The 25,000-nt window shown below is 46.2% G+C and overlaps 2 protein-coding genes across 2 annotated transcripts in view; both read right to left on the reverse strand.

Moving 5' to 3' along the window:
- Positions 1–12,466, reverse strand: part of LOC134460859 (proline-, glutamic acid- and leucine-rich protein 1-like) — a 132,035-nt gene extending 119,569 nt beyond the window's left edge. The window contains exon 1 of the mRNA XM_063213450.1: positions 12,386–12,466. The gene's annotated coding sequence lies outside the window, so the exon portion shown is untranslated. The remainder of the gene's footprint in view (positions 1–12,385) is intronic.
- Positions 12,467–19,185: 6,719 nt separating this feature from the next.
- Positions 19,186–25,000, reverse strand: part of kansl1l (KAT8 regulatory NSL complex subunit 1-like) — a 61,497-nt gene continuing 55,682 nt past the window's right edge. Inside the window, exons 15-16 of the mRNA XM_063213446.1 lie at positions 22,270–22,584; positions 19,186–20,244 (exon numbers count right to left, since the gene is read on the reverse strand). Of these exons, the coding sequence (XP_063069516.1) occupies positions 22,306–22,584 (279 nt within the window). The 3' untranslated portion in view covers positions 19,186–20,244; positions 22,270–22,305. The remainder of the gene's footprint in view (positions 20,245–22,269; positions 22,585–25,000) is intronic.

Raw genomic sequence — 25,000 nt, forward strand, 5'->3', positions numbered from 1 at the left:
GGATATGTGTGTGTCGGCACCGGATCAACAAACACACATGCTCAGTCACCACTCACTGATATTACTCCTCCTCGCACCTCTACTTCTCCAATCAAATAAACGTGGAGGATATGGCATGAGACTGTTATGTGCCACCAGTGGACAAGAAACAGGCATACTCTACTCACTACCCAGTTATTGCTACTCTCACCACTATTGACTATTGACCTCAAGACACACCAGTGAGGCTGATGACATGCCACATGCAATATGATGATGACATACTGGAGTAGTATGAGCAATCCCAGTAGTGTCTCCAAACCAGTGCTTCTCAACCTTTTATGAAGAAACAGCTACCTGGCCTCATCACAAGCCTCCCAACGCCCCCTTGACATCAGACGGACACCACCCCCCAACCCCCAGTATTAAAAAATTAAATGGACTAAGGGCCCCCAATGACAACTAAGCACGCCCCCTCTCAGCTGTATCCTTCTCAACGCCCCCCCTAGAGCTCTCCTACACACCTTGGGAGGCTGTACCAACCCCGATGAAAAACACTACTCTAAATTAACAGAGATAATCAAACATTGTTATCTGTTTGTTAACTCTCTCTCTCTCTCTCTCTCTCTCTCTCTCTCTCTCTCTCTCTCTCTCTCTCTCTCTCTCTCTCTCTCTCTCTCTCTCTCTCTCTCTCTCTCTCTCTCTCTCTCTCTCATGTGGGGGCTGTGTGATTTGGATTCCATCATAGCACAAGATCAATTCGGGTCTGGAATGTTCTATCTATCTGTTGTTTACCTAGGCTGTTGTCCCATTGGTGGTTTCAAGAACAGTAATTTCAAGGCACAAAGTCTAGACCTACAGATTATGTTGCCGTGCCGTGAGTGAGGGAGTCAACCAGGGATGACAGGGATAGAATTGAATTCATCACGCAATCAGGCAACGTTGTTTTTTTCTGAGGTGACAAGGCATTTCCTTTTTCAAACTGACTGAACGGTGAAGCTTCAAACCAACATCAAAACTCATTCAGTCAGTTTTGTGGTACGGCTATCTCAACTGTGTCTAACAAAAACACAGATATGAATTTGTGCTAGTTTCAGTCAAACGCCATACTGGTTCCTCTGCTATGTCAGCATGATTCTGTATCTTTAAATGTCAGGATGTTACACACGCAAGCTCCCATGCCCCCATACTTCAGTGGGGAGTTACAGTAGGCACTGGCAGTGGGAGTGGGACAGTAAACAAAGCCTGGTCCAGGCAACAACATAAAAACCTCGTTTCTCATTTAGGGCCTCTGCTGTCTCTCATCTCTGCACAACATGCTGTATAGGTTATTCCCAAGAAGATGTGTTGAGACTGGCTGACAACATCATTCGAAAGTAAAAGACTTGAGGCCCAGGCCTTTGCAAACACACACCCACACACACATATACACAATTTATAGCGTGCATGTGCAATACAGACCCCCACACAGACACACACGCACGCACACACGCAAGTGCGCACACACACACACACACACACACACACACACACACACACACACACACACACACACACACACACACACACACACACACACACACACACACACACACACACACACACACACACACACACACACACACACACGCACACACGCACGCACACACACACACACATACACACACACACAAATTACATGGGACTTTTGATGAGGTCCAGGTCTGTCATTCAGCTTGCTGCCACTGCTACTGTAAGGGAGGCAACTACAGGGAGGGGGAAGTGGATTAGGGCAGTGGCGTCACAATGACAGGTTATGTAAACCTGCTAAACACATGCAACCTGCAGTCACCAAGCCACCAGAGGAGTATATTAAGAAGCCGGTTCAGGAGTAAACTAGGTAAAGTTAAGAGGTAACACTTGACCTGAGGAAGGCCGACAGGCTAAAACGTTGTCACATTAAAAACTGTTTATTTAACTTGAGAGTGTGCGGTACTTCTCTCCTCCTGAAAGTTAAGAGGTAAATCGTGTAATAGAAGAGCATGGAGTCCTCATTTTCTGGTTTACTCCTGAACCAGCTTCTTGGTATAGGCCCCAGGGACGGATTAACGCGCAGGCTACATGTGGCTGCAGCCTAGTTGAGGGGGGGGTCTCACCTGCCAGGGGGACCCTGAACAGACATAAGTGAAAAAAATGGTAGAATTATGACAAGATGCAATATTGAACAACTCATCTGTCATGTCGAGTACAGTTTTAAATCTTGTTACCTCTCCTAGCCACTGTTGGTAGACATGTTATCCTTAATTCCTAGTATCTTGTCATTATGACACTGTCTGTGGAATTATGTCACAGAATTTGCCCCCAGGGGAGGCCCACAGCAAACTGTAGCCTAGGGCCCCCGGGTCATCTTAATCTAGCACCACTAGTATGTTGCCATTTTGACCGGGACTCCCTGGCAGAAGAGACTCTAGTCTCAATGGGACAATCCTGGCTAAATAAAGGATACATGAATCTGGCCCTGTAAGCCACACATAACATCACAGGGCCTCACTTTGACTAGACTTATGCAAACCTGCCTGCCCTCCATAAACACTAGGCAAAGACACACAAACACAGGTGATAACACGATAACACACACACACACACACACACACACGCACACACACACACACACACACACACACACACACACACACACACACACACACACACGCTAAGACATGGATGGCCACTAGCTTTGTAAACACATGCATATGCGCACACACAGTGTTTTTAAGGATGCGCACACACACACACACACACACACACACACACACACACACACACACACACACACACACACACACACACACTCACACGCACGCACGCACGCACACACACCATACACTCACACACACACACACACACACACACACACTGCTGTCTCCGCTGATTAGTCTCTCTCATGGCTGCAGTGCTCACTTAAGCAGCCTTAATACCTGTCAGTTCAGCACAGGTTGACGCGTCACATGGTCTAGCGGAGGATCTGCAAGGGGATTGATAGATTAAACAGTAGCCCAGAACGTCCCCACACACACACACACACACACACACACACACACACACACACACACACACACACACACACACACACGCACGAATACACACACATGCACACACGCACTCACACACACACTTGCGCGCACGTACGAATACACATGTACGCACAAACGCACGTACGAATATACATACGCGCACATACGCACGCACGCGCGCACACACACACACGGACACATGGCCTAGAAGCCGTCCAGCAGGGAAGCACACAGCAGGGGAAAACACCTATGACTCATTATCACAGCCCTTCATCCCGACAGCCCTGTCCGCCTATACCATCAGGAAATACATGGAACAGTCCTAGTGTCCACCACAATACAGTCATTCAATGGCTATACCATTCTTAGAGGAAAATAATAAGTGGGACATACATAATTATAAAACATTTTGTAGATGTACCATATAATAATGTATGTGCATGCACATATGCTAAGTTACATTCCCTATACCAGTGGTTCTCAAACTTTTTGTGTGAAGTACCATCCGAGAAAATACTGAGCTCTCCAAGTACCACCTTGACAACCAACATTACAATATCGCAGCAAAGGCCTTCCATATTCACTTTTGTCAGTCAATACAGGAGAGGTTAATAAACGCATCAACAGCTACGCTAACATTCACAAGTTTGTTTTTAAATTTCTTGCTTGCCTAGTATTATTCTGCATTATGTTTTCAGATTCATAAAGTTCAATATTACAAAATGTGAGACCAAAGAGACATTTTCGACTGCAACAACTTGATCAGCCTTCAAATCAATGCACAAAACATGAATTCTTCCAAGTACCACCAGAGATGTCTCAAGTACCACCAGTGGTGCACGTACCACAGTTTGAGCACCACTGCCCTATACAATGTTTGTGTGCATTTGTATGTGTTCTGTACTCCTATACAGAATGAGAACAACTAGAAATGTGCAACTTTTATGTGCCAAATGAGATTTGTCGAATCCATTGAGGGTGAATTTATTTTGCTAGTTTCATACATTTCTTTTCCATATACAGTAAGTCCAGTACACATGCAATCAATCACGCCACTAAAACCTGTGACTGGTCACCAGACAAGACAGCAAATGGCTCAGCTGTTATTGACGTGTCCTCTGATCATCAAGTATGGGGAATGCCCATTGATATTGTGAGATTGTGAGATTGTGTGTGTGTGCTGCTGTGTGTGCTTTATCAATGGACTACATACACTACGGCCATGCAGCAGAGGGAGCGAAGCGTTACGGTCAGCAGGGCTGGACGGGGGGAGAAATATGGCCCGGGCACTTTTGGCTTAAAGGGGCCCCCCTCATAATTAGTGGCACACAACTGACTCACCGGTAGGCCCGGCACCCTTGTGGACCCCTTTTTCAGAAATAAAAAAATGTAAACGCCCACGAGGGTCTGGGGCCCAACGGGAAATGCCTGGATTGCCAGGTGGCCAGTCCAGCCCTACGGTGCGTAGGGCCCTGATACACCGCTGGCTGGCCGGACAATGATTACTCTCCACATTGATTAGCTGACACTGCAATGAATGGAGCGCGCAAGCCTCCTGTCCCGCCCAGCACAGAGATACTGCACTAATTTCACAGCTGTCTCGGGGGTTAAGATTTAGTCGCCAATGATAATGACGTAGTCAGGAACAAAAAAAAAACACTGTTTAGAGGGAGAAAAGTCATTTGTTTGGGCGCGAGCAGAAAACCTGCACTGCAATACAGTCTTGTGCTGGCCATACACGAAAGTCTGAAGGAGAATGGTTACCTGGTTCAAAGGCTTTTCTCTGAACTCTTTTAAAAATATATATTTTTAGGGGCATTTTTGCCTTTATTTTCACAGGACAGTATGAGAGGTGATAGGAAGTGAGAGGGAGGATCGGCAAATGACCCGGAACAGAATCCGAACCCGGGTCGCCATCTGTAGTAACCCAGTGTCATACCCTTAGGCCATGGCACGAAGGCCTTTTCTCTGAACTCTTGAAGGAAAGGCGTCACATAGCCGTCAGTCAACCTTTGGGATTACATATGATTTGCCAGTGTGTGTAGTAACTATGCGGTGGAAAAAAGTGGGTATGAGCAAACCTCTGGGGACGGTTTTTCTATATCCAATCTATTTTCATAATGATACCGTTTGAGGAGCAGCCGCACAGCACACCGTATAATAATAGCTGAGTTGCGGTTGTGGACGCCAAGTCATTCAGGGATTGGACGGTTTAACTTACACACAAGAAGCCCAATAAATTCTGATGCTCAACAGAGCTGGGGCAAACGAGGCCAGTTACCCTGCCTGCCTCATTCAATCACTCAACACACAAAAAGCTAATTGTAACATTGCGACATGCACTAAAAAATGGAAAACTCAATACACACAACGTCAGACACAGACAGGCAAAACAGACAGACAAACAGGCTGACAAGCAGACAGACGGACAAGCAGGCAGTTAGACAGACAGACAGACAGACAGACAGACAGACAGACAGACAGACAGACAGGCTTACGTACTTATAACATATCTACTACCAGATATGACAGACATACAGTATGATATGAGGACTTGACTACGTCTGGTATGTAGCTCGCACATGTAGCATTCAGCAACATTATTAGGTGTCCACCAGATGTATCACCCATAAGGGACTATGGTGATTGTGGCGCGGGTAAGCTCTTGACTGAGCCTCCTGTAGAGACTACACACCAGGCTTTCCTCCACTGCTTACAGGGGGAGCCCTCCCTCCCTCCCTCCCCTTGGCAGGCCTCTAGTGCACGCTCTGCAGTCTCTCTCCACTGGCCTACAGTACTCAGTGCTGGCCAATGACCTGGATACTGGTCAATACTCTACTAGATGGAGACTCCATCACTGAGCCTGGGTGATACATGTGACTGCTTCAGTGGGTTCAGTAGTCTGGAACTGTCGACTACTCACACAGCAGGGGCGGGTGTGTGGGTGCGTGCAGGGGCGCTGCTAAAAAATGTTGGGAAAGATTGAAATGAAAGATTCAAATTTTGGGCCCCCAAAATGACAAATTATGTTATCAGCATCCTTCCAGGGCCCAGTCAGAGCTGTTGGGCCCTTAGAATCTGTAACACCTTACCCCCCCTCACGGCACCCATGGGTGGGTGGGTGGATGAGGCTGGGCATAAAGGACTGGGTCGAATTGGGCCGAGGAAGCTGGGAAGGTGGGGGGTGAGATGGGGGATAAGGGGGTCAAAGACGTCCAAAAAGGAATTGTCATTCAGTGTAACGGATGCCTTTTGCTGACTGTAACTGTAAGAAACATGACTCTTTTTATTTTATTTTTTCCCAGTGAATTCATGAAAGCCTCGGCTGTCATCCATTCACTTGAAACAATTTAAAAATCATGTTTTTTTAGCTTTACAGTTAGCAGAAGGTATCCGTTACACTGAATGACAATTCCTTTTTGGACGTCTTTGACCCAAGGGCAGCAGAGGCCAGATTACAGCAGGGCTTTGGTGGATATTCTCATACAGTACTAGTATAGTACATGAGGAAGTTGACCTAATCAGAGCTGACCTGAAGTCAGTGTGGGTGTGGGTGTGGGTGTGGGTGTGCACACATGTCCAATGAATACAAGTATACATGTCCAATGCATGTTGTCACGCACCGAGCTAAGACACAAACAGCCCAACCCCTCTACGTATTTCCATGAGGATTGAAAACCCCACTGACAGGGCCGATGACAGCTTTTACCAGGTCCGGGACATAGTCATTTGAAAGGGTCCCCCAACCAATACATACAATGTAATATGGACTAAATTCTGGGCCCTCTCTTTTCCTGGGCCCGGGACAACTGACCCCTTTGTTCCCCCTTGTCGGCTTCACTGCTGCCCACTGACACCTTTCCAAGTTGACGGTAATGTAACTATAAACTGCCCAGTGCTGGCTGGCACCAGACTGATTTCACGCAGCAGAGAGGCCAACATGCTGTATAGCTCAGGCAGGAAGTTCCATGTTTTCAGCCGTGCACGGAGGGGAACAGTGAGGTCATTGTGTTGGCGGACGGCGTTCTCTCTCTCTCTCTCTCTCTCTCTCTCTCTCTCTCTCTCTCTCTCTCTCTCTCTCTCTCTCTCTCTCTCTCTCTCTCTCTCTCTCTCTCTCTCTCTCTCTCTCTCTCCACTCAACTGCAATATGGCTCCTCCTATGCTTACAAGGGCACAGTTCCCCCCAAATAATATAAAAACCATACACAAACACACAGGCCTGCTTGCAACTCCCCTCAGTATTCAGCCTCTCATAGCGCCCACCCACCACACTACTGAAGTCAGATTCAGCTGTCTCCTCTTCCTCTTCCCAAAAGGCACAGACCCCTTCTTTCCTTCTAATTACAGTGCATTCACTTGGAACCCAAAGAGCTTGCAGCAGAGAGGCAGAGAACAGCCCCACCCACGGTGCCCGTATTCATACCTAGGGGGACACACAAAGCACTTTTTCTTTCTAAAGCAGAGATCATGTCACTTTGTTGTCATCGGGGCGGTGGGGGTTGGATTCCTGGATCCTTAGATGTGAACGAGTCCACACACACAGTCCTCCATTCCCATTCCATGCATTCTATTCTCTGTTCCCTCAGAGTGCTGGAGCTCAGACTCAAACGTCTCTGGCCAGATCGAGGTCACCACGTCACCCTGATTAGGGCAAGCTCAGCCTGAGTCGGCCAGCTAAATGTGACAACGTGCCATCCCACACCACTACAGCCTGGCCTACTACTACTACAGTCAGGGCCACTGGCAGCTTTGACGGGGCCCGGGACTGGACAAAGCCATCGGAAGCCCCCCCCCCACACCCCGTCTCAATACATTTGATACAATGAATGAAGACCGAATTCTGAGCCCAATCTCTTTCTTGGGCCCGGGACAATTGGCCCCTTTGTCAGCGGCCCCTGTCAGCTTCCCTGACAACAGCACTGCCACTACTATTACCACACTGCTCTAGGACACTAGGTCAACCTCCTCGTCCCATAAAACAGTAACACACAGCGACCGAACGATTGGCTGACCGTAAAAAAGATTTCCCCCTGACTCAGACACACGCGCCATTAACACCAAAAATCAACTGTATTTAATGTGTAACAGCGGCCCCTGAAAACAAATACAATACATCATGTCACTGTCACGTCGTCGTCGTCGTGGGCGCTTGACTTGGGGTTGTTTAAGCACTGCCTACGTGGGTGGAACCGAGAGCTGAGTGACAGCTTTTATTGTGTTGCCTGGACGAGGTGAGGAAAGAGTTACATGTGAAGGAGCTGCATTATTCAAGGGGCTTCCTCCTCCCCGAGTGAAGGCACGCAGGCAGGCCAGACAGGGGTGTCCACAGGGGGAGGACAAAGGGGACCGTTTTACCTGGCCCAGGAAGAGAGGGGGCCAAGAATTGGGTCCTTATTATACATTGTATGTATTGGGTGGGGGGCCCTTTCAAACGATTTTGTCCTGGACCCAGCCAATGCTATCAGAGGCCCTGAGAGCAGACGCCAGCAGCTGATGTACACAGATACCCAGGACACAGAGGCCACTAGATCTCTATCTCCCCTCCTGCACCATGGGTACCTGAGACCGAGGCTTTTCAACATATGCCCAGCCTCAAAGCACCGTCCAGCTGTCCCTCACCTCCCTCAAAATCTCCAGCCTCCATCCAGGGGACATACCGTACCACACAACTGGTATGGGGCACTGTCTCAGCCACTGTGGGCCCCCCCCACCCTTCCATTCAACATTTTGTGCCGCTTGCAGCCATTGAGGAGTCAGTCCTGTGTACTGTAGTCAAGCATTGTTGGCCTCCTTCCCTCCCTCCACTTTTGCCTTTTTTCCACAGGGGATTTTCAGGTAGAACTACAGCTCGACAAAGTGCGACTCGGCCGTCACTTTTTGCTTTTCTAACAGGCATGACACAGCTCAATAAAAAAGCAAAAAGAGGAGGCTGATTTGTGCTGTGTCGAGCAGTGGAAAAGAGGCATTTGAGGCTTTGGCCTAGCCTGATTATCATCGACTTTCAAATCTCCTCGAGACCAAGAGCAGCATAACAATTAACGTTTCCCAAACTGCATGGTTGACCCGCCTCCCTAGGTCTGCTACTGGTTGATTGATTTGTGACAAAGTGGGTGGAGCTCAGAGATCAGAAGCGATATTTACATGGCTCTTGGTCTGACTAGAAGCAACGCTGAAGGTGTTGCGTCACTAGGAGTGCGTGGCCTGGCTAGCTCTGGCCCATCCTGTCGACACATACCTCCAGCCTCATCCCCATCCAGGGACATAGTACCACACACATCTCTGGGGGGGGGGGGTTCTCTGTCAGTGTCTGTGGGCCCCTTCCATTCAACATCTTGTCCCCATGACAGCCATTGGGGACAGAGGCACATCTTGTCACCAGGCTAGGCATAGGCAGGCAGCCACTTGGGGACCCCAAGCCCCTAGTTGGTGAATAGCAGCTCACACTACAGTAATGGCGATTTTGGTTCAAGTGTTCATTCATTTGAATCTTTGCTTGGGGCCCCCAGCTGAGCCTTGAGTTGCCTCTGATTGGGTAGGCAGTCCAGTGTCCGTCAACCACAACTCTGTACACACACACACATTCTCTGCCTATGCCTCGTTCCATTCAGCATTTTGTTCCATTTTGTCTGGCCTAGGTGTGCAGTCAACCTATACTCGCCTCTCCCCACTTTGACGGCTCCTGCCTCAGTCCATCCTGCTGACAGATGTGAGGTGGGGGTCCTGGCACCTCCATCGATTTAGCTCACTCACTCACTTTGCTCCTGTCTCTCCCTCTCTCTGGTCATTATGTGCACATTATTCTCATACCTCATGCCTCACGACAAGAGTGTTCACATCGAATGCAAATCAATGGCTATAGTGTGTGACAGCATGCAAATGTGTCATTAGGCTCGAGCAGGTAACTGTGTCTGACTTGACTTGATTCCTTGTTTAGCATTGGAAGCATTTGCCGGCTTGTCGTCGCACTCCGTCATTTTTTTTTTGCAGTGTTCATCCAACACTTTAACAGTACGACCAACATTATGATGTCTGTTAAAAGTGACCCTCTAGGTGTTCAATTAACACTACAGGATGTGCTGTGTAGTGTGTGGTTACTTGGTGGTGGTGGTGGTGGTGCTTGGCTGGGCTTGTTGCTGTACCTGTCTCTCTCCAGTCTGCCTTTGGCCGGGTACGGACGGGCAGTAAAATGGAGGGCGACGGCCTTCGCATACCAATGAGTCCCCCCTCTCTCCCTCTCTCTCTCTCTGTCTCTCTCTCTCTGCATTCATCACTAACTGACAGTCTGCCATTGTCATCTATGGGCTTTTTATGCAATAAGCTCCTTACAGTGCACCTTGGGGAGGAGGGGAGGAGGGGGGCAAACGCCACTCTCTCTCTCTCTCTCTCTCTCTCTCTCTCTCTCTCCCTCTCTCTCTCTCTCTGCTGCTGGCTGATGCAGTGTATACTGCAGGTCCTCTGGATCCGAGGCATGAAATGGCGAACAGTAGTAGTAGAGATGGACATCATGACATCAATGTACCGATTGGCATGACGGAGCGGGATGACTGGGGCGTGTGCATCGTGTGTGTGTGTGTGTGTGTGTGTGTGTGTGTGTGTGTGTGTGTGTGTGTGTGTGTGTGTGTGTGTGTGTGTGTGTGTGTGTGTGTGTGTGTGTGTGTTTGGGGGAAGGGGGGGGGGGTCAACTGGTTGCCTGCAGACATTATTTCCATTCACTGCACAAAATTGATAACTGAGAAGTCTATTCCCATTAGTGTGCTACAGCAAGGCTCACACAGACGTGAGAATCATTAAATGACTCAGCACTTTCTCTTACACAGAACATCTTTATGATGGGCAGTGTACACCGACATCTATGTCTGTGTGTGTGTGTGTGTGTGTGTGTGTGTGTGTGTGTGTGTGTGTGTGTGTGTGTGTGTGTGTGTGTGTGTGTGTGTGTGTGTGTCTGTGTCTGTGTCTGTGTCTGTGTATGTGTGTGTGTGGTTCAGTCTATTGTCTACAAACAAAATCAGAGGACAGTGAAAGACCGAGACAGTTGGAGCCTGGGCAGAGACTCCCCACAAGTATTCTGTTTTCTGCATAGTCTATATCACCTTTCAAAACAACAAAGGGGCTGTTCCATATTTGAGATCTGTCTGCCAACAAGAACGGATTTTTGGTGGTAACACAGTTATCACACACACACAGTTGCTTGGGTATGGAATTGTACATCCATGCAGGTTGTTTAGTTTCTTCACAATCTCAAAATCTGAAGCTCCCCAAGGTGAATTTCACTTTCTGTTCAGGAACTGTCAGCAACCTCATGCATAACCCTCGAGCCGTGTCTGCCTGTGTATCGCCACCGCCAGTGCCATGAATAACGGCGTTGGGTATGAATGGAGATAGAATGCATAATGAGGCTAGGTGTCATCAGCAATGCTGCGCAGGTCTTTTTCAGAGCGGAAAGAAAGACGAGTTACTAGTAACCAATGCTGGACAGTGTTGAGAGGCTGAACATAAGACGCCAAGTCGTGCTGTGCTGGCGGCATTCTTCAGGTTACACCGATGTAACTGATAGCCTGGCTCCAGATAGTTATAATTTGACATTCCTTCCGCTCCATTCGTCTTTGCAGTGTAGCAGGTAGGCTAGACCGGCGATGGGCGATTGTTCGAAGATGTAGAGAAAATAAACAACCTTTATTGTTTCGCACACCCTGGTTTCACACCGCTAGAGATCAGGGGACTCAATGGTTTTAGGGCTCGGCAAAGAGAGGCAATGAGGTGACTGAAAACCGTAATGGGATGGACAGCCTATTTCAGCACCATAGCATTGGACCTGAAAGCGCAGCGTCCCCCTTCTGCACGCCGCAGTGAGGGCTTAACATCCAGCACTTCACTCCCATTTCCAACAGCCTAACCCCACCAAGTAGTCTCACTAACGGTACAGGTCAAATCAACAAGATAAATACGTGTATGCCATTCGTAAATGTGCGGGTTTGAATTGCGTATTGTTACAACTGCACAACCAAAGCGCAATTGGAGAGTTGGCCACATTCTTGCGGAGAAAAAATAACTAAAATACGTCATCAAAGTATAAAACAGGCCGGGGACATAAAAAGTCACCAAGATTCACACCGTTTTTTTCTGTGAAGACATCATTCATCCACTCCGCTAAGTACTGTCAATATTCCACCATGCAACAGAACAATGCGTCCATTCTTTTACACTGAACAACGGATTAGAAACTCTATAAAGCACATGCATGGCAAAACAGTCATTTTTAAATGAATACAATTAGGTTAGGCTGATTAAATACACTGCCCACATTTCCCTTACATTATGACTTTCCATCAAATAAATAAATATATTTTTCTTACCTGTGCGGCGCAACCAGTCTATTGCAGACTACCTCACAGAGCGCAGTGACTAACCGAAGACTCCTAGACAGTCCTAACCACGCCCACAGACTCCAAATACCGTAAATAACCCAGAAGTGCGCATTACACAACAGGAAAGAACAGTATAGAAAACCAAGTCCATATCCCAAAAGCAAAACAAAGGCATAGGCTACTGCACTGCAATCATCAATGTTATCGCGTGCGCACGTGATCATAGGCTACTTTTATATATCTATTCATGGGAAATGTAAATATTAATATTAAGCACAATAGTAGGCCCTATATCAATATATCAAAAGTAACGAGAAATTTGTCATTGTCACTGCCTCTACCCAAGTCGTTATAACAGTTGATGAGTTCGGGCCAAAAGTCAAAAGCTTTTTTTCTTCGTCTTCTCCCCATGTGCTATGTGGCTTCATGCCAGCCTGTGTGTGTGTGTGTGTGTGTGTGTGTGTGTGTGTGTGTGTGTGTGTGTGTGTGTGTGTGTGTGTGTGTGTGTGTGTGTGTGTGTGTGTGTGTGTGTGTGTGTGTGTTGAAGCCAGCCAGGCCCATCACAGCTGGCGTTGGCAGCTTCGGCACTCAGTCAGAACCCAGACACAACATTGCGGAGTGGAAGCAAGCAGACAGACAGAGAGACAGAGAGAGACAGAGAGAGAGAGAGAGAGAGACGGGCTGACAGACACCAGACACCAGCCAGGCCTATCAGAAGTGGTGAGTGCCTCACCACATTGCCACCCCATACCATCCCTGATTCCATCAAAATTATCTTTAAATGGTGAATATAAAGCCTGCCAGAACACTGCAGTTTTTGATGGAGGTAATTACTGAGGAATTAGTGCTTCTGAGTGACAATGATAAAATAAAATTGTTTATGGACAACTTGAAAATATTATTACACAATGGATTAAGGACTTTTCTATTTTCTTTTTTGGGAGGGCTTTTTTTGCCTTTATTTGACAGGACAATGAGGGTAACGACGGGAAGTGAGAGGGGAGAGAGAGAGACGGGGAAGGGTCAGCAAAGGACCCGGGCCAGGAATCGAACCCAGGTCGGCCGCATAGCAAACGAGTGCCCTACCATTTGTACCATGGTGGGGCCATGAAGGACTTTTCTGAAAAGGATGGTACCGTAAGTGATGGTAAGTGTGATTCAGAGAAGATGGATGTCCATGCCATAAAAGCAGGCACATGCCGATCAATCCTTGTTACAAATGGCCATAGGGAAAATATGCATGAGTACGGTACATGCAAAGTTACAAATGCTCTCAGTGCATTATACAGTACTAACCAGTGTGTGCACGTCATTCCAGTCTTACAGCTGACGCTCGTAGTGCCTGCTCCTCCTACCAGCTGGGTTCATTCATTCAATGTAGTAGGAAATGGATCGCACTCAATTTTTCTTCTTTCTTGTTGTTTTCTTTTTATTTTAACATTGCAGGGACTGGCAATGTTAAAATAAAAAGAAAACAACAAGAAAGAAGAAAAATTGAGTGCGATCCATTTCCTACTACTAGATTACTTCAGAGATGCACCAACAAGACGGAAGAGCGCGGTGTGTGGAAGATAACCTTCATTCATTCATTCCAAAAAGCCAGAGAATGGGCGGACATCAGCAGCACAGGTGCTGGACCAAATAAAAGATCATTGAAGGGAAAATATAAGTCCGCAACACTGTTTGAAGCTCCCAAAATGTAATAGCACGACGTGTCAGACTCTCAGTCCAACCTGGACTGTGATGAAGAACTGAGAGTCTATATGTTCCTTTCATTCATTCATCCCCTCTGTGCCTAGAGTCACAGAGTGGTGAGTATGGGGAAGTAGGAATTAAAAATGAGCCACCATCAGTTACCTCCCCAGGGGTTGAGAGCAAAGCACAAAGCACAGAACAGAGAAGTGGGGAGGGGAAGGGGGGAAATGCAAGGTAGAGAGGTGTTAGAGAAAGAGAGAGAGGGAGAGAGAGAGAGAGAGAGAGAGAGAGAGAGAGAGAGAGAGAGAGAGAGAAAGAATGAGAGTCCCCATTTTGAATTTGGCTGAGAATAAATAAATTGCACATTCCACTAAAAGATTCTATGCGAACGTCAATACAGAATTATGCTCCCCCCCACTGGAAATTCAGTGAAGCATTTCCTTATTTCACTCGGATGGCAGTGCAGTGCAGGGTCGCTGACAGCTTTCGCTGGGCCCAGGACAAATGAATCCAAAAGGGCCCCCTGCCCAATACAATAGGCCCGGTAGGTGACGCGATAGATGACGTGTCATTGCCGCGTCGAAGGTTGTGCATTGTATGGGGACCGTCTGTACATACAATGTAATGGGGACCCAATTCTGGCCCTCCTATCTCCCTGGGCCCGGGACAACATACCCCTTTGCCCCCCTCCCCTCTATCGACAGGCCTGGTGCAGTGCAGTGTGCACACAGGGGGATACTTCAGAGTAATTCATCTTCCTGAGCCCACAGAGGACACAGGGGCCTATTCATTATTAGCCACCTACACTACAGTGCAATGCGAGGGGTGGACAATATCCTCTTTCCTAACCTCCTTCCATTTGCAACACCCAATAATTATTAGGGGGGTTTATCTGCTGTCATAGCTCTGACCTTCTTCATTTCAGAACTTAACCTTCCAAACAAAAACACAGAACATTGTCTGAATAAACAAAAATAAAGTACAGACAGAGACTTGTGTAGCCTCTCTGTGCAGATGGGGTCTCTGGCAGGCCTAATCACTATTTGCTGGGAAAATACTCAGCTACATTATAAAAACATTGCTATGACATTACAAAGAACCTAAAGTAACAGATTAAAGACATAGCCATTACAATTTTGGTGACAGTAAGGTTATAACATAGGCTCTGCGCTAAAGGGTTAAATAGCAATATGAGAATGGCTTTGGGACAAAGGGAGATTGAATCGGCACCGATTATCATCAAATCAATGCGAATAAAAATACCCAACGCCGTCGATTCAACGAACCTTTGCTATCAGGGTGGTAAACAAAGCATTTAAGCTTTAAGTGTGCAAAAGCATATGATACTGTACACACAGAGGGTAAAGGAAAGAGATAAGGGTTTGGAGGATAAAATATAATATCTTCATGTTCTGTGCACAATGCTTTTGGTGGCGCTGGTTTCTCACAGGAGGATAAATATTAATATCCAGTGGCGGAAAAATCGCGCACAGGGCCCCAGGGCAAGACAATGATAGGGCCCCCCATATGGCCTGCCAAGGTTGCAACAGGGCCCCTCCACCAATACAGAAGGGCCCTGGGGCGAATGCCCTGCTCCCCACCCCCACCCCATAGCTCCGTCCCTGTTGATATCCTCTTGAGTGATTCGCAATGGCATCTGTATGTGGGAGAGGCTCAGTAGCAGGGAGGCAGGGGAGCCACATTTGACTGCACACGCTTCCCCAACTCTCAGAGACGATCGATATCAGAGCGGCCGGCCGGCACGCCCTTGGTGCCCACAACAGTTCACACGTCTTCAGTCACAGGGGGGGAGAGAGTGGCTGGGGGGGGGTGCACTGTTCTAGGATCAGTGAGAGAAAGAAAGAGTCACAGGCTCATGTGAGAGAGAGAGAAAGAGAAAGAGAGGGGCAGAGAGAGAGGGGGGGGGGCAGAGATAGAGAAAGAGAGAAACAGACAAAGAGCTGGGGAATGTCACACAGTCTCATCACAGCACTGGTCCCTACAGCAGTCTTTTCACCAACACAGCCAGGCCAGACAGACATGTAAAGGCTCTGAAACTGTCACCTGTAGCCTGCTCTAAAGCGGTGACATGGATCAAACACCTCGTGGCCAGGTCCAGGTTAACGCACAGGCTGGATACGGCTGCAGCCTAGGGCCCCCATCTACCTAGGGCCCCTGATAGGCCAGAAGTGAACAAAAATGCCAAATTGTAACAAGATAGAATATTGAAAAAAATCTTCTGTGGTGTTCAGTACAATGGGTAGACATGTTATCCTTAATTCCAAGACCGTAATTATGACACTGTCCATGCAAAATTCGTCAGGAAATTTGGCCTCCGGGGGGATGGGTTCACAGCCACCTACTGTAGGGGCCCTAGGCCATCTTAATCCGGCCCTGCTCCTGGCCACTTTAGCCAGGGCTGAAAGGCCAGCTGAACTGAGCCACCCCGTCTTCCCCGTTTACCTGCTGAGGTAATCATGAACGCGGAGGCTGGGTCATTACCCATCACTGCTACTGCAGCTGCTGCTAACACCTCTCAGTCTTCCAGACGCTTCAGAGACAAGCTGATGCCAGACACCAGCCGCTGCCAACGCAGTAAAAGTGTTAATTCGACCCTTAGAGAGTCGATTACATCTTCAGATGATCTTCTAGAGTGCATGAGTAGTCTTGTAATAACACAGCATTTTCTTACTGAGAAGCTTCACAGACAGTGTTGCCAGATTGGGCGGTTTCCCGCCTAATTGGGCTGCTTAGGATAGCCATCTGCAGGGAAAAATGCTATTTAGCATAGAAATCAATATAATTAGGTGGGATTTAGTGCTTCCAGGCAGGTTTTGAGCATTATTTGGGCTGGAAATCATCAGCCTCATCTGGCAACCCTGTTCACAGCAAATGGTTCACTGCTGCTGCTGATGGTGGTAGAGGAGGCTTGCAGGGTTAGCTTTACTCCCAAACTCAGAGGTTCGCCAGATAATCAGGCACAGGAATGCCTCACTCACACACATAAATGACTCGCACATGTAAAGTACACAGTGAGCAGTATGAGAGAGAGAGAGAGCGAGAGCGAGAGCGAGAGAGAGAGAGAGAGAGAGAGAGAGAGAGAGAGAGAGAGAGAGAAAGAGAGAGAGAGAGAGAGAGAGAGAGAGAGAGAGAGAGAGAGAGAGAGAGAGAGAGAGAGAAAGAGAGAGAGAGAGAGAGCATGGCTAACAGGGAATGTTCACCTAATTAACATTTCAAGTGCTGTGATGTGCAATAACCATCTGTCCTTATGTCCGAAATATGTTGAGACAGGTTTAATGATATTCACAACATCAATGAGAGTGGTGCACTCAATTGCTTATTTTTAACATCCAAAGCAGAGTATACCTGCAAGACTGAACACAGGCTTATATTGATAAACCTTCATGCCTGGACAGTCCAAGTATTCTTGAGGCGCATGAACTAGGCATTGCAGACAGAGACCCAAGATGTAAATAAAACACAACAGAGCCCTCTACTGGGCAACTCTGGAGTTACTTCAGTTGCTTCACTTGTTCATAACTCCATTCAGTTCCATTCCTAGCAATTATCACCATGACATTGTATGAGGATCTCTAGACCCATATGGTAAAGACAGAGAGACAGGCAGGCATACAGGCATACAGACAGATAGACAAACAGACAGACAGGCAGGCAGCATTACTAGTTTGGAACTTGCAGCGTCAAAATGGCTTTTGATGGGATCCAAAAACACTCGAGGTGTTGAGAAATGGGGATGCTGTGGCGCAGCCAGGGCAGGAATTTCGTGAGGGCCACCCATGGCCCTCGTGCCCTCCCACTTTGGCCTTGTGCCCTTGAAAAAAAATATCTGCCATAAGGCCACAGTGGCATTGATGCCCTGCCTGACGAAGTTTTGCAGGTTAGCATTAAGCTGGACACCTAAATGATTAAAATGCATTAAAATGCATGAAACTGCATCTAAGAAACGCACATTTTCATGGGGGAGGACCCCCAAAAACTTGTCCTCCTTTTTGAGGTCACGGACATGGTTACCCTACCCTCACGCACTCTTGTATTTTGCACTGCGTTCACTCTGAATTAACACCAGCCAGCCTGCCAAGTGCTGCTTACATTTCGATTTGATTACTAAAAAAGACCAACTTACCAGCCGCTTTTATCCATTAGTGTTTTGTTTTAATTTATGGCCTTGGTGCCCTGGCTTTGGCCTTAGTGCCCTTAAAAAAGCTCAAAAGGCCAAGTGGCCTTGCCCCTAAAATGACAAAATTCCAGGCCAGGCGCAGCGCACTAAGGCACCTGTATACTGTATAAGGGCTTGCATGCTCATGGGGATACTGGTTCAAGTCTCAGCCTGGGTCATATCCCAACCCTTTCCCATCTCTCTCTGAAACTTGTTTCCTGGCCTTTCAGATGCCTTCTTTTAGATGTTTTCAAGGGTTTTAGCTTTTTTATCTGTTTTTTAACTTCCTGTTTTATTCCTTCCTTTTTTATCTTGTTGTATCTGCCTTTGTCTTCTTTTACCGCACGCCTTGCGCGGCTATTGTTATTATGCTTTTTATCTTCTCACTTTTTTGCATGGTATTTATGTCTTCGTAAAGTACATTGAATTGCTTCCATGTATGAAATGCTCTTTAGAAATAAATTGCCTTGTCTTGCTTCTGTCATACTAAAACCAAAAAAGCCCTAAAAACATTTGGTATCACTTTATTTTAGGGATACATCTATTGGCACTAATACATACAATGTTAATGCCTGCCTTGTAAGGCATGCACTAAGCAAATGCTAAGGCCTACTAGGCTCTTACTAAGGTTAAATTGGTAATAAATCCCTTATTGTGCATGAGCAAGACATTTGCGAATACATGCCTAACAAATGTTTGATTTTGCTTAGTACATGCCTTACAAGTTACTTATACAGGAACATTGTATTCATTAGTGCTAATAGATGTATCCCTAAAATAAAGTGTTACCAACATTTTTTTTCTTTTTAAATGTCATAGTGACAGCAAACCGAGAATAAACAATGGCGGATGTCACAGACAGTTCCATCGTCTTCCAGAGGCTTGTCAAAAAACACGGAGAAAGAAGCCAAACACGTTTTCTTGATCAACACTTTACTTCCAACATCCTCACGTCAACCATGTTACAATGACACACTGTGAACTACGTAAAGAAGAGAACATCGCTTACACACACACACTGAACATCACTTTAAAACACTGGAAACATTGAAACATGAATCTGCTCTGAGGGCAAGTACCAAATAAAAAATATTGTTTAGATACTTTGGTGTGACTCAGATGGTCCACATTTGAACATGCACACACAGACTTGGACACAAAAATGGTCTCTATTTTTCTCTCCCTCTGTTCTCCTTCTCATCGGCATACAGACAGAAACAGAGAAAAAACGTGAGGGAGGGAGAAATAAAGAGAGAGAGACACCGGGAGAGTGAGAGTGAGAGAGAGAGAGAGAGAGAGAGAGAGAGAGAGAGAGAAAGAGAGAGAAATAGAAAAAGACAGAAAGGCCATCACACACATACATTATACATAAATAAATAAATACACCTAAACCCACAACACTGTAATGTTCTACAGCTCTATAACAACTTATAAAGATATAAAAACATTTTAACAATGAACTAACACATTTCAGCTCAGAAACTATATTTCATATATACAATTCATAAATCAAAATGGCTGTAGTTTGCAGGTACTGCATGTTGTGTCTTACACACCCAAAAAACAAATGGCAAATAATATACACTTTTAGTGTTATAAATACATAAAAAGGGCAGTATGACGTTGAAAATGACAAAATGGCATTTTGGAAAAAAATAAAGCTTGTCTTGTTTTTTTATTTAAATTCTTCAAGATGTCCGCAGATCCACATCCATCTTACAAATAATGTGGCCCAACATGAAGATGGGTGAAAAAATAAATAAATAATAATAATAACTTTACAAAAGAATACTTTACAGTAACACACTGTGGCCTGAAAGAGTCACATGACTCCCCAACTTTGACTCTCTTGGTACTGGTCCATTATGTATCTGCCGGACGCTTGAACACAGTGGCACCTCTTTCACAGGCATGGCTTCCGCGGCATGATGTCATTTCCTGTGAGCTCCGGAGGTCACATCTTGGCAGCTGGCAGCTTTGGGGGAAGAGCACACAAGAGTGGTGACATCAGTGTACCGGTATTTTACATGTAAGTAAATTACTACAGGTAAGTCACACCAAAGAAAGTGTGAGCATGTGAGAATGGTCACTCCCATTGGCTCCAATTTCAAACATCTGTGCTTACCCTGTTACATAGATTTTTAACAATAGAGTACACTCGACTTGACTATTGTACCATCAAAAACGTGCAGTTCCACGTAGAAGTGATGACTGGGAAACTTAAATGTGAGTCAATAGGGCTAAATGCTCTTTATTCCGATTTCCAGTCATCAACCTCACAAATACAAATATCCTGCTTAGAACTATGGTTGGTATTATACTAGAGAAGGTATTGTCAAATTCCATAGGTGTTTAGTATTTCTTCCAGGGCAGAAGATTTTGACCTGTCCTGGCTAGCATATATAGCTAAAGTATATGGATTTGGCCCCACAAAAACTTGAATAATAAAAATGGATGCAAAAAAAACTTATTAAGACTCAGACGCCTTCTTTTTATGACTAGTATCGAATGTAAAATGAATATTGCGCGGCAAAAAATGATACAAAGAAAATTTATTTTAAGCAGCTTGATCAGTTCATTTTTCACTTAGTTGCCCACGATCGCCAACTAGTTGCAGTACCACCTGGACAGCTTCAGCAAATAAACCCTTCTCATCAGTTCCAGATTCTCTGGCCAGACATTTGTGTTAGAGGAACGGCACACAACAGTGGTGACATCAGCACCAGATAATACAGTAAACACGGCTGAATCGTGAGACGCAGCAGTTGTGCGTTAGTATGGATTGTGTCTGGCTGCGGGATTACCCACAGGCGTTTCTGAAGCATCTCACATACACAATGTATAGCACAACAGCAGATGCTGCGCAGATAATATATAATCCTTTGGGCAATGAGGGAGGATTTGACCAAATAAGCCCTGTCACTGTAAACAACGCCTGATGTGCGCGTGGCACACAAAGTGGCATTGCCGGGGAAAAAAAGAAATGGTGAAAATGAGCCGCGCGTGGGGTGGGGGTGCTGTGACACAATGCACTATTGCACCCATGGCATGTGTGGGGAAAAGGACAGATTAGAGTCCGGTAGGGCTTTGACGAACAGAGAGATCGTGATACGCAGTCACAATACTGTATCGCATTGGAAGGAGGCAGTATCGTTATCGCCCTTCTGTTACCCTTCAGTCCAGAAAACAACCACCTGATATGACCTGTAACGCTTCAATCACTTGTTTTGTAAAGTTACAGTCGTTTTAATAATAGCAATAAAACGGCTGTTATTTTACAAAACAAGTGATTGAAGCGTTAATTTTCACTGCACAAATGAGCACAAACAAATTCCCTTCGATTGAGACTACTTAGGAGAAATATGGACGTGGAGGGGGGGCTGCCCATTGAAAATGTATTAGTATTATGAGTATTTGAGTATTTAAATTACTCAAAAGCCTTAATAGCACAAACGAACATTTTTACAGCACAATCCGGCACAAACGTAGCACAAACAATCTGCAGTGTTATTTCAGCATTTTGGGTCGGAGGGGGGGCCAGCTTCACACAGGTCCTGATATGATGTGATTGTGCTGCTGAGCTTCAAAGCATCCTCATTATCATCTTTTTAAATTATTAGTAGTCTCTTGTAACCTATTCCACCTATAAACAAACAGTTTTATTGACTTCATTTCTGGGATTCTGGGATTTTAAAAAGCAGCCATGAGAAAGACCAATATGGCCACAAAACGTAGGCCCATGCGTCTTTAAATAGATTTGCCCTATTATATTAAAGGCGTTTTAAAATCTTTTTCCCCAAATGGCAGAGTGCCTCTGCTCTACCCTTCTTGTTTGGATTTTGACTTCATGTGTTACAGATGAGCACCTGAGTAACATTGTGCATACAATGTACTTGGAATATACTTGGACAACAATGAACCACTATGGAGAGATCATGTGACAAATGTGTGTGTGTGTGGTGGTCCAGTGGGGGCTGCACTGCACGGAGTATCGCATCACCTGTGTGGTGCGCCATGGCAACTTCATCAGGCGTCGTCAGCTGTGCAGCCTGGGAGCCTTGGCCCAGGTGCGCCTCCGCCTGCGTCCACTGGGTGGCGGTGTGGGGTCTCCTCTCTCGGAGCCGCTGTAGTCCCCTCCTCCTCCTCCTCTTGCTCCTCCTCCATCTTCATCGCTGGAGTCGCCGCTGCACTCCTCCCCAGACCAGCACACGAACGGAGGAGGCGCCTTCTTATCTTCCTCCTCCTCAACAAACTTCAGGGCCTCCTCTTCCTCAATGCTGAGGGGGAACGCACGCTTCTCCCAAGGGACCCGGGGCTGGAGAGAGAGAGAGAGAGAGAGAGAGAGAGAGAGAGAGAGAGAGAGAGAGAGAGAGAGAGAGAGACAGACAGACAGACAGACAGACAGACAGACAGACAGACAGACAGACAGACAGAGAATTAAAAAGCCCTTCAACTTGCTTACTGGACCAATTTCCATAATTACTATAAATCTTCACAGTTGGGGAGTACTACATCCACAGAGTTTGCAGGAAAAAAAAAAAACAAAGCCTCAGCCCCACTGTTCTCTTCATTTCCAAATTCACAAAAACATCCCCCTAAACACCACATGCTTGAGAAAGTAAGAGAAAGGAGAAAGGAGAGCTGGTGCCTATATTACAAAGCTGGTTCCGGAGAAAATCAGGTGAAGTTAGGAGGTAAACTATCCAATAGAAGAGCCTGGAGTCCTCGGTCGGCCCCTGAAGAGAGGCAGAGGATGTGAGCTCGGGCCAAACATAAACGTCCAACCACAGGCTGGCATAAACAAAAATCCACCACAATAAACAAAGGGAAAATACAACAGCGCTGTTAGTGGTCAGTCATTAGGGAACTTTGGCAAAATAATGCATCATTTGTCATGCCAATAAAGCATACACAGAGTTTGAGGCAAACAAAGAGAGTGAGGTGGATACACGCCAAAAGGCCTTTCACAATAAAGCACCTCCACATTCATACAAATATGGACGTAATAACCCCACACGCAGGCACAGTCAAGAGTTTAGTTATAGGCAACTGAACTCCATTTTTGTATCTTGACAACCTGTCCAGAAGTTGCCAGTTGCCAACAACTAAACAACCTGGCTGAAGAAGAATCTCCACAGAAACACACACACACACACGATCAGACACACACACACACACACACACACACACACACACACACACACACACACACACACACACACACACACACAGGCAGGAACACACACACACAAGCAGGGACACAGACAGACAGACAGACAGACAGACACACACACACGCACGTGTAGACACAGAGACAAAGACGTTGATTAAATCTAACCCTTTGTAACAAAACGTTCATTATTAGACTGCCAGGCCATTACCCTTAAGTGTTCCCGGGGCTGAGGCGTTTGGAGTTAACCACTAGCAGCAGCCCTCTCTTTAAGAGGGGCATCAGAGGCTTTGCAATCACACCGAGATGCTCACAGCACGTCCTCTATGACCTTCACTCTCTAACTGCACTACACAGCTCAGAGAGAGAGAGAGAGAGAGAGAGAGAGAGAGAGAGAGAGAGAGAGACAGAGAGAGAGAGAGAGATAGCAGTGGGAGAGAAAAAGAAAGACAAATACAGAGAGAGAGAGAGCTAGAGGGAAGTGAGACAGAAAAGAGGGGCTGAGTGAGGGAAAAAGAACAAGACAGAGGGTGCAAGAGAGCGAGACAGGATAGATATGTGAGAGGGCCCAGAAAAGCAGGTAAACGGAGATAGTGTTTTAACAGAGAGATAGGGACAAAGAGAGAGAGAGAGAGAGACAGAGATCAAGACAAAGAGAGACAGAGACAGAGACAGAGAAACAGGAAAATAAAAGCAGGAGGGGGTTTGAGAAACAAAGAGTAAGAAACCAAAAGAGAGGGAGTGTCCTGTCGATATGTGATTAAGGATAGACCGATATATATATCGGTTCGATATCGGCCCGATATTTGCATATTTTAAGTGTATCGGTATTGGCCGATACGCGTGTGGTTTTGGCCGATACGCAATATTTATTATTCTATGTCATTCGGGTTTTTTTTAAAAGCACCAAGACACTTCGTTTTTTTATTACTTGATTGTTAGACATGACTTGATTGTTAGAGTGGGTGTTTAAATGTTACAAGTTATACCTCAATTTGATAATGTTAAAGGAATGTTTATTTTTAACTTGAGACATGGAATAGTCATTTTTTAACCTTTTTTTTTAACCCATATCGGCCCCAAATATCGGATATCGGTATCGGAAATCGGGAATCAGCCAAGGGTGATGAAAAAAAAATCGGAATAGCATCGGCCATTAAAAAACCTGTATCGGTCGACCCCTAATCGAGATTAGCTCCTATACGCTACTGGGCATGCGCACACATGCTCACCACCATGTCCAGGGGGATTGCCCATCGAGTGGAGCTACCGAACAGCTGATTTTCAGTTAACCCCTTAGCGCAGCACTATGGCTCTCTGTAATGTCATGGCAATGTTATGATGTAGTTAAGCATTTTCAGCAAGTGAATAGGGTCGCCGGCAACCCCTGCTGCAGTAAGAGGCTACCAAACTCGAGATACAAACTATCAGTAGCCCTATGTGAAAATGCATATCACTGTAAGGATTGAACATTGCGGCTGGAGTGCACGTGGAATGGTAGGAAAACTCCAAAGCTACGAGGTTTAGGAAAATATTTAAGCATTAAAGTTATTTAGTGACA

This window comes from Engraulis encrasicolus, chromosome 13 (genome assembly GCF_034702125.1).
Source record: "Engraulis encrasicolus isolate BLACKSEA-1 chromosome 13, IST_EnEncr_1.0, whole genome shotgun sequence".
Classification (NCBI taxonomy): Eukaryota; Metazoa; Chordata; class Actinopteri; order Clupeiformes; family Engraulidae; genus Engraulis; species Engraulis encrasicolus.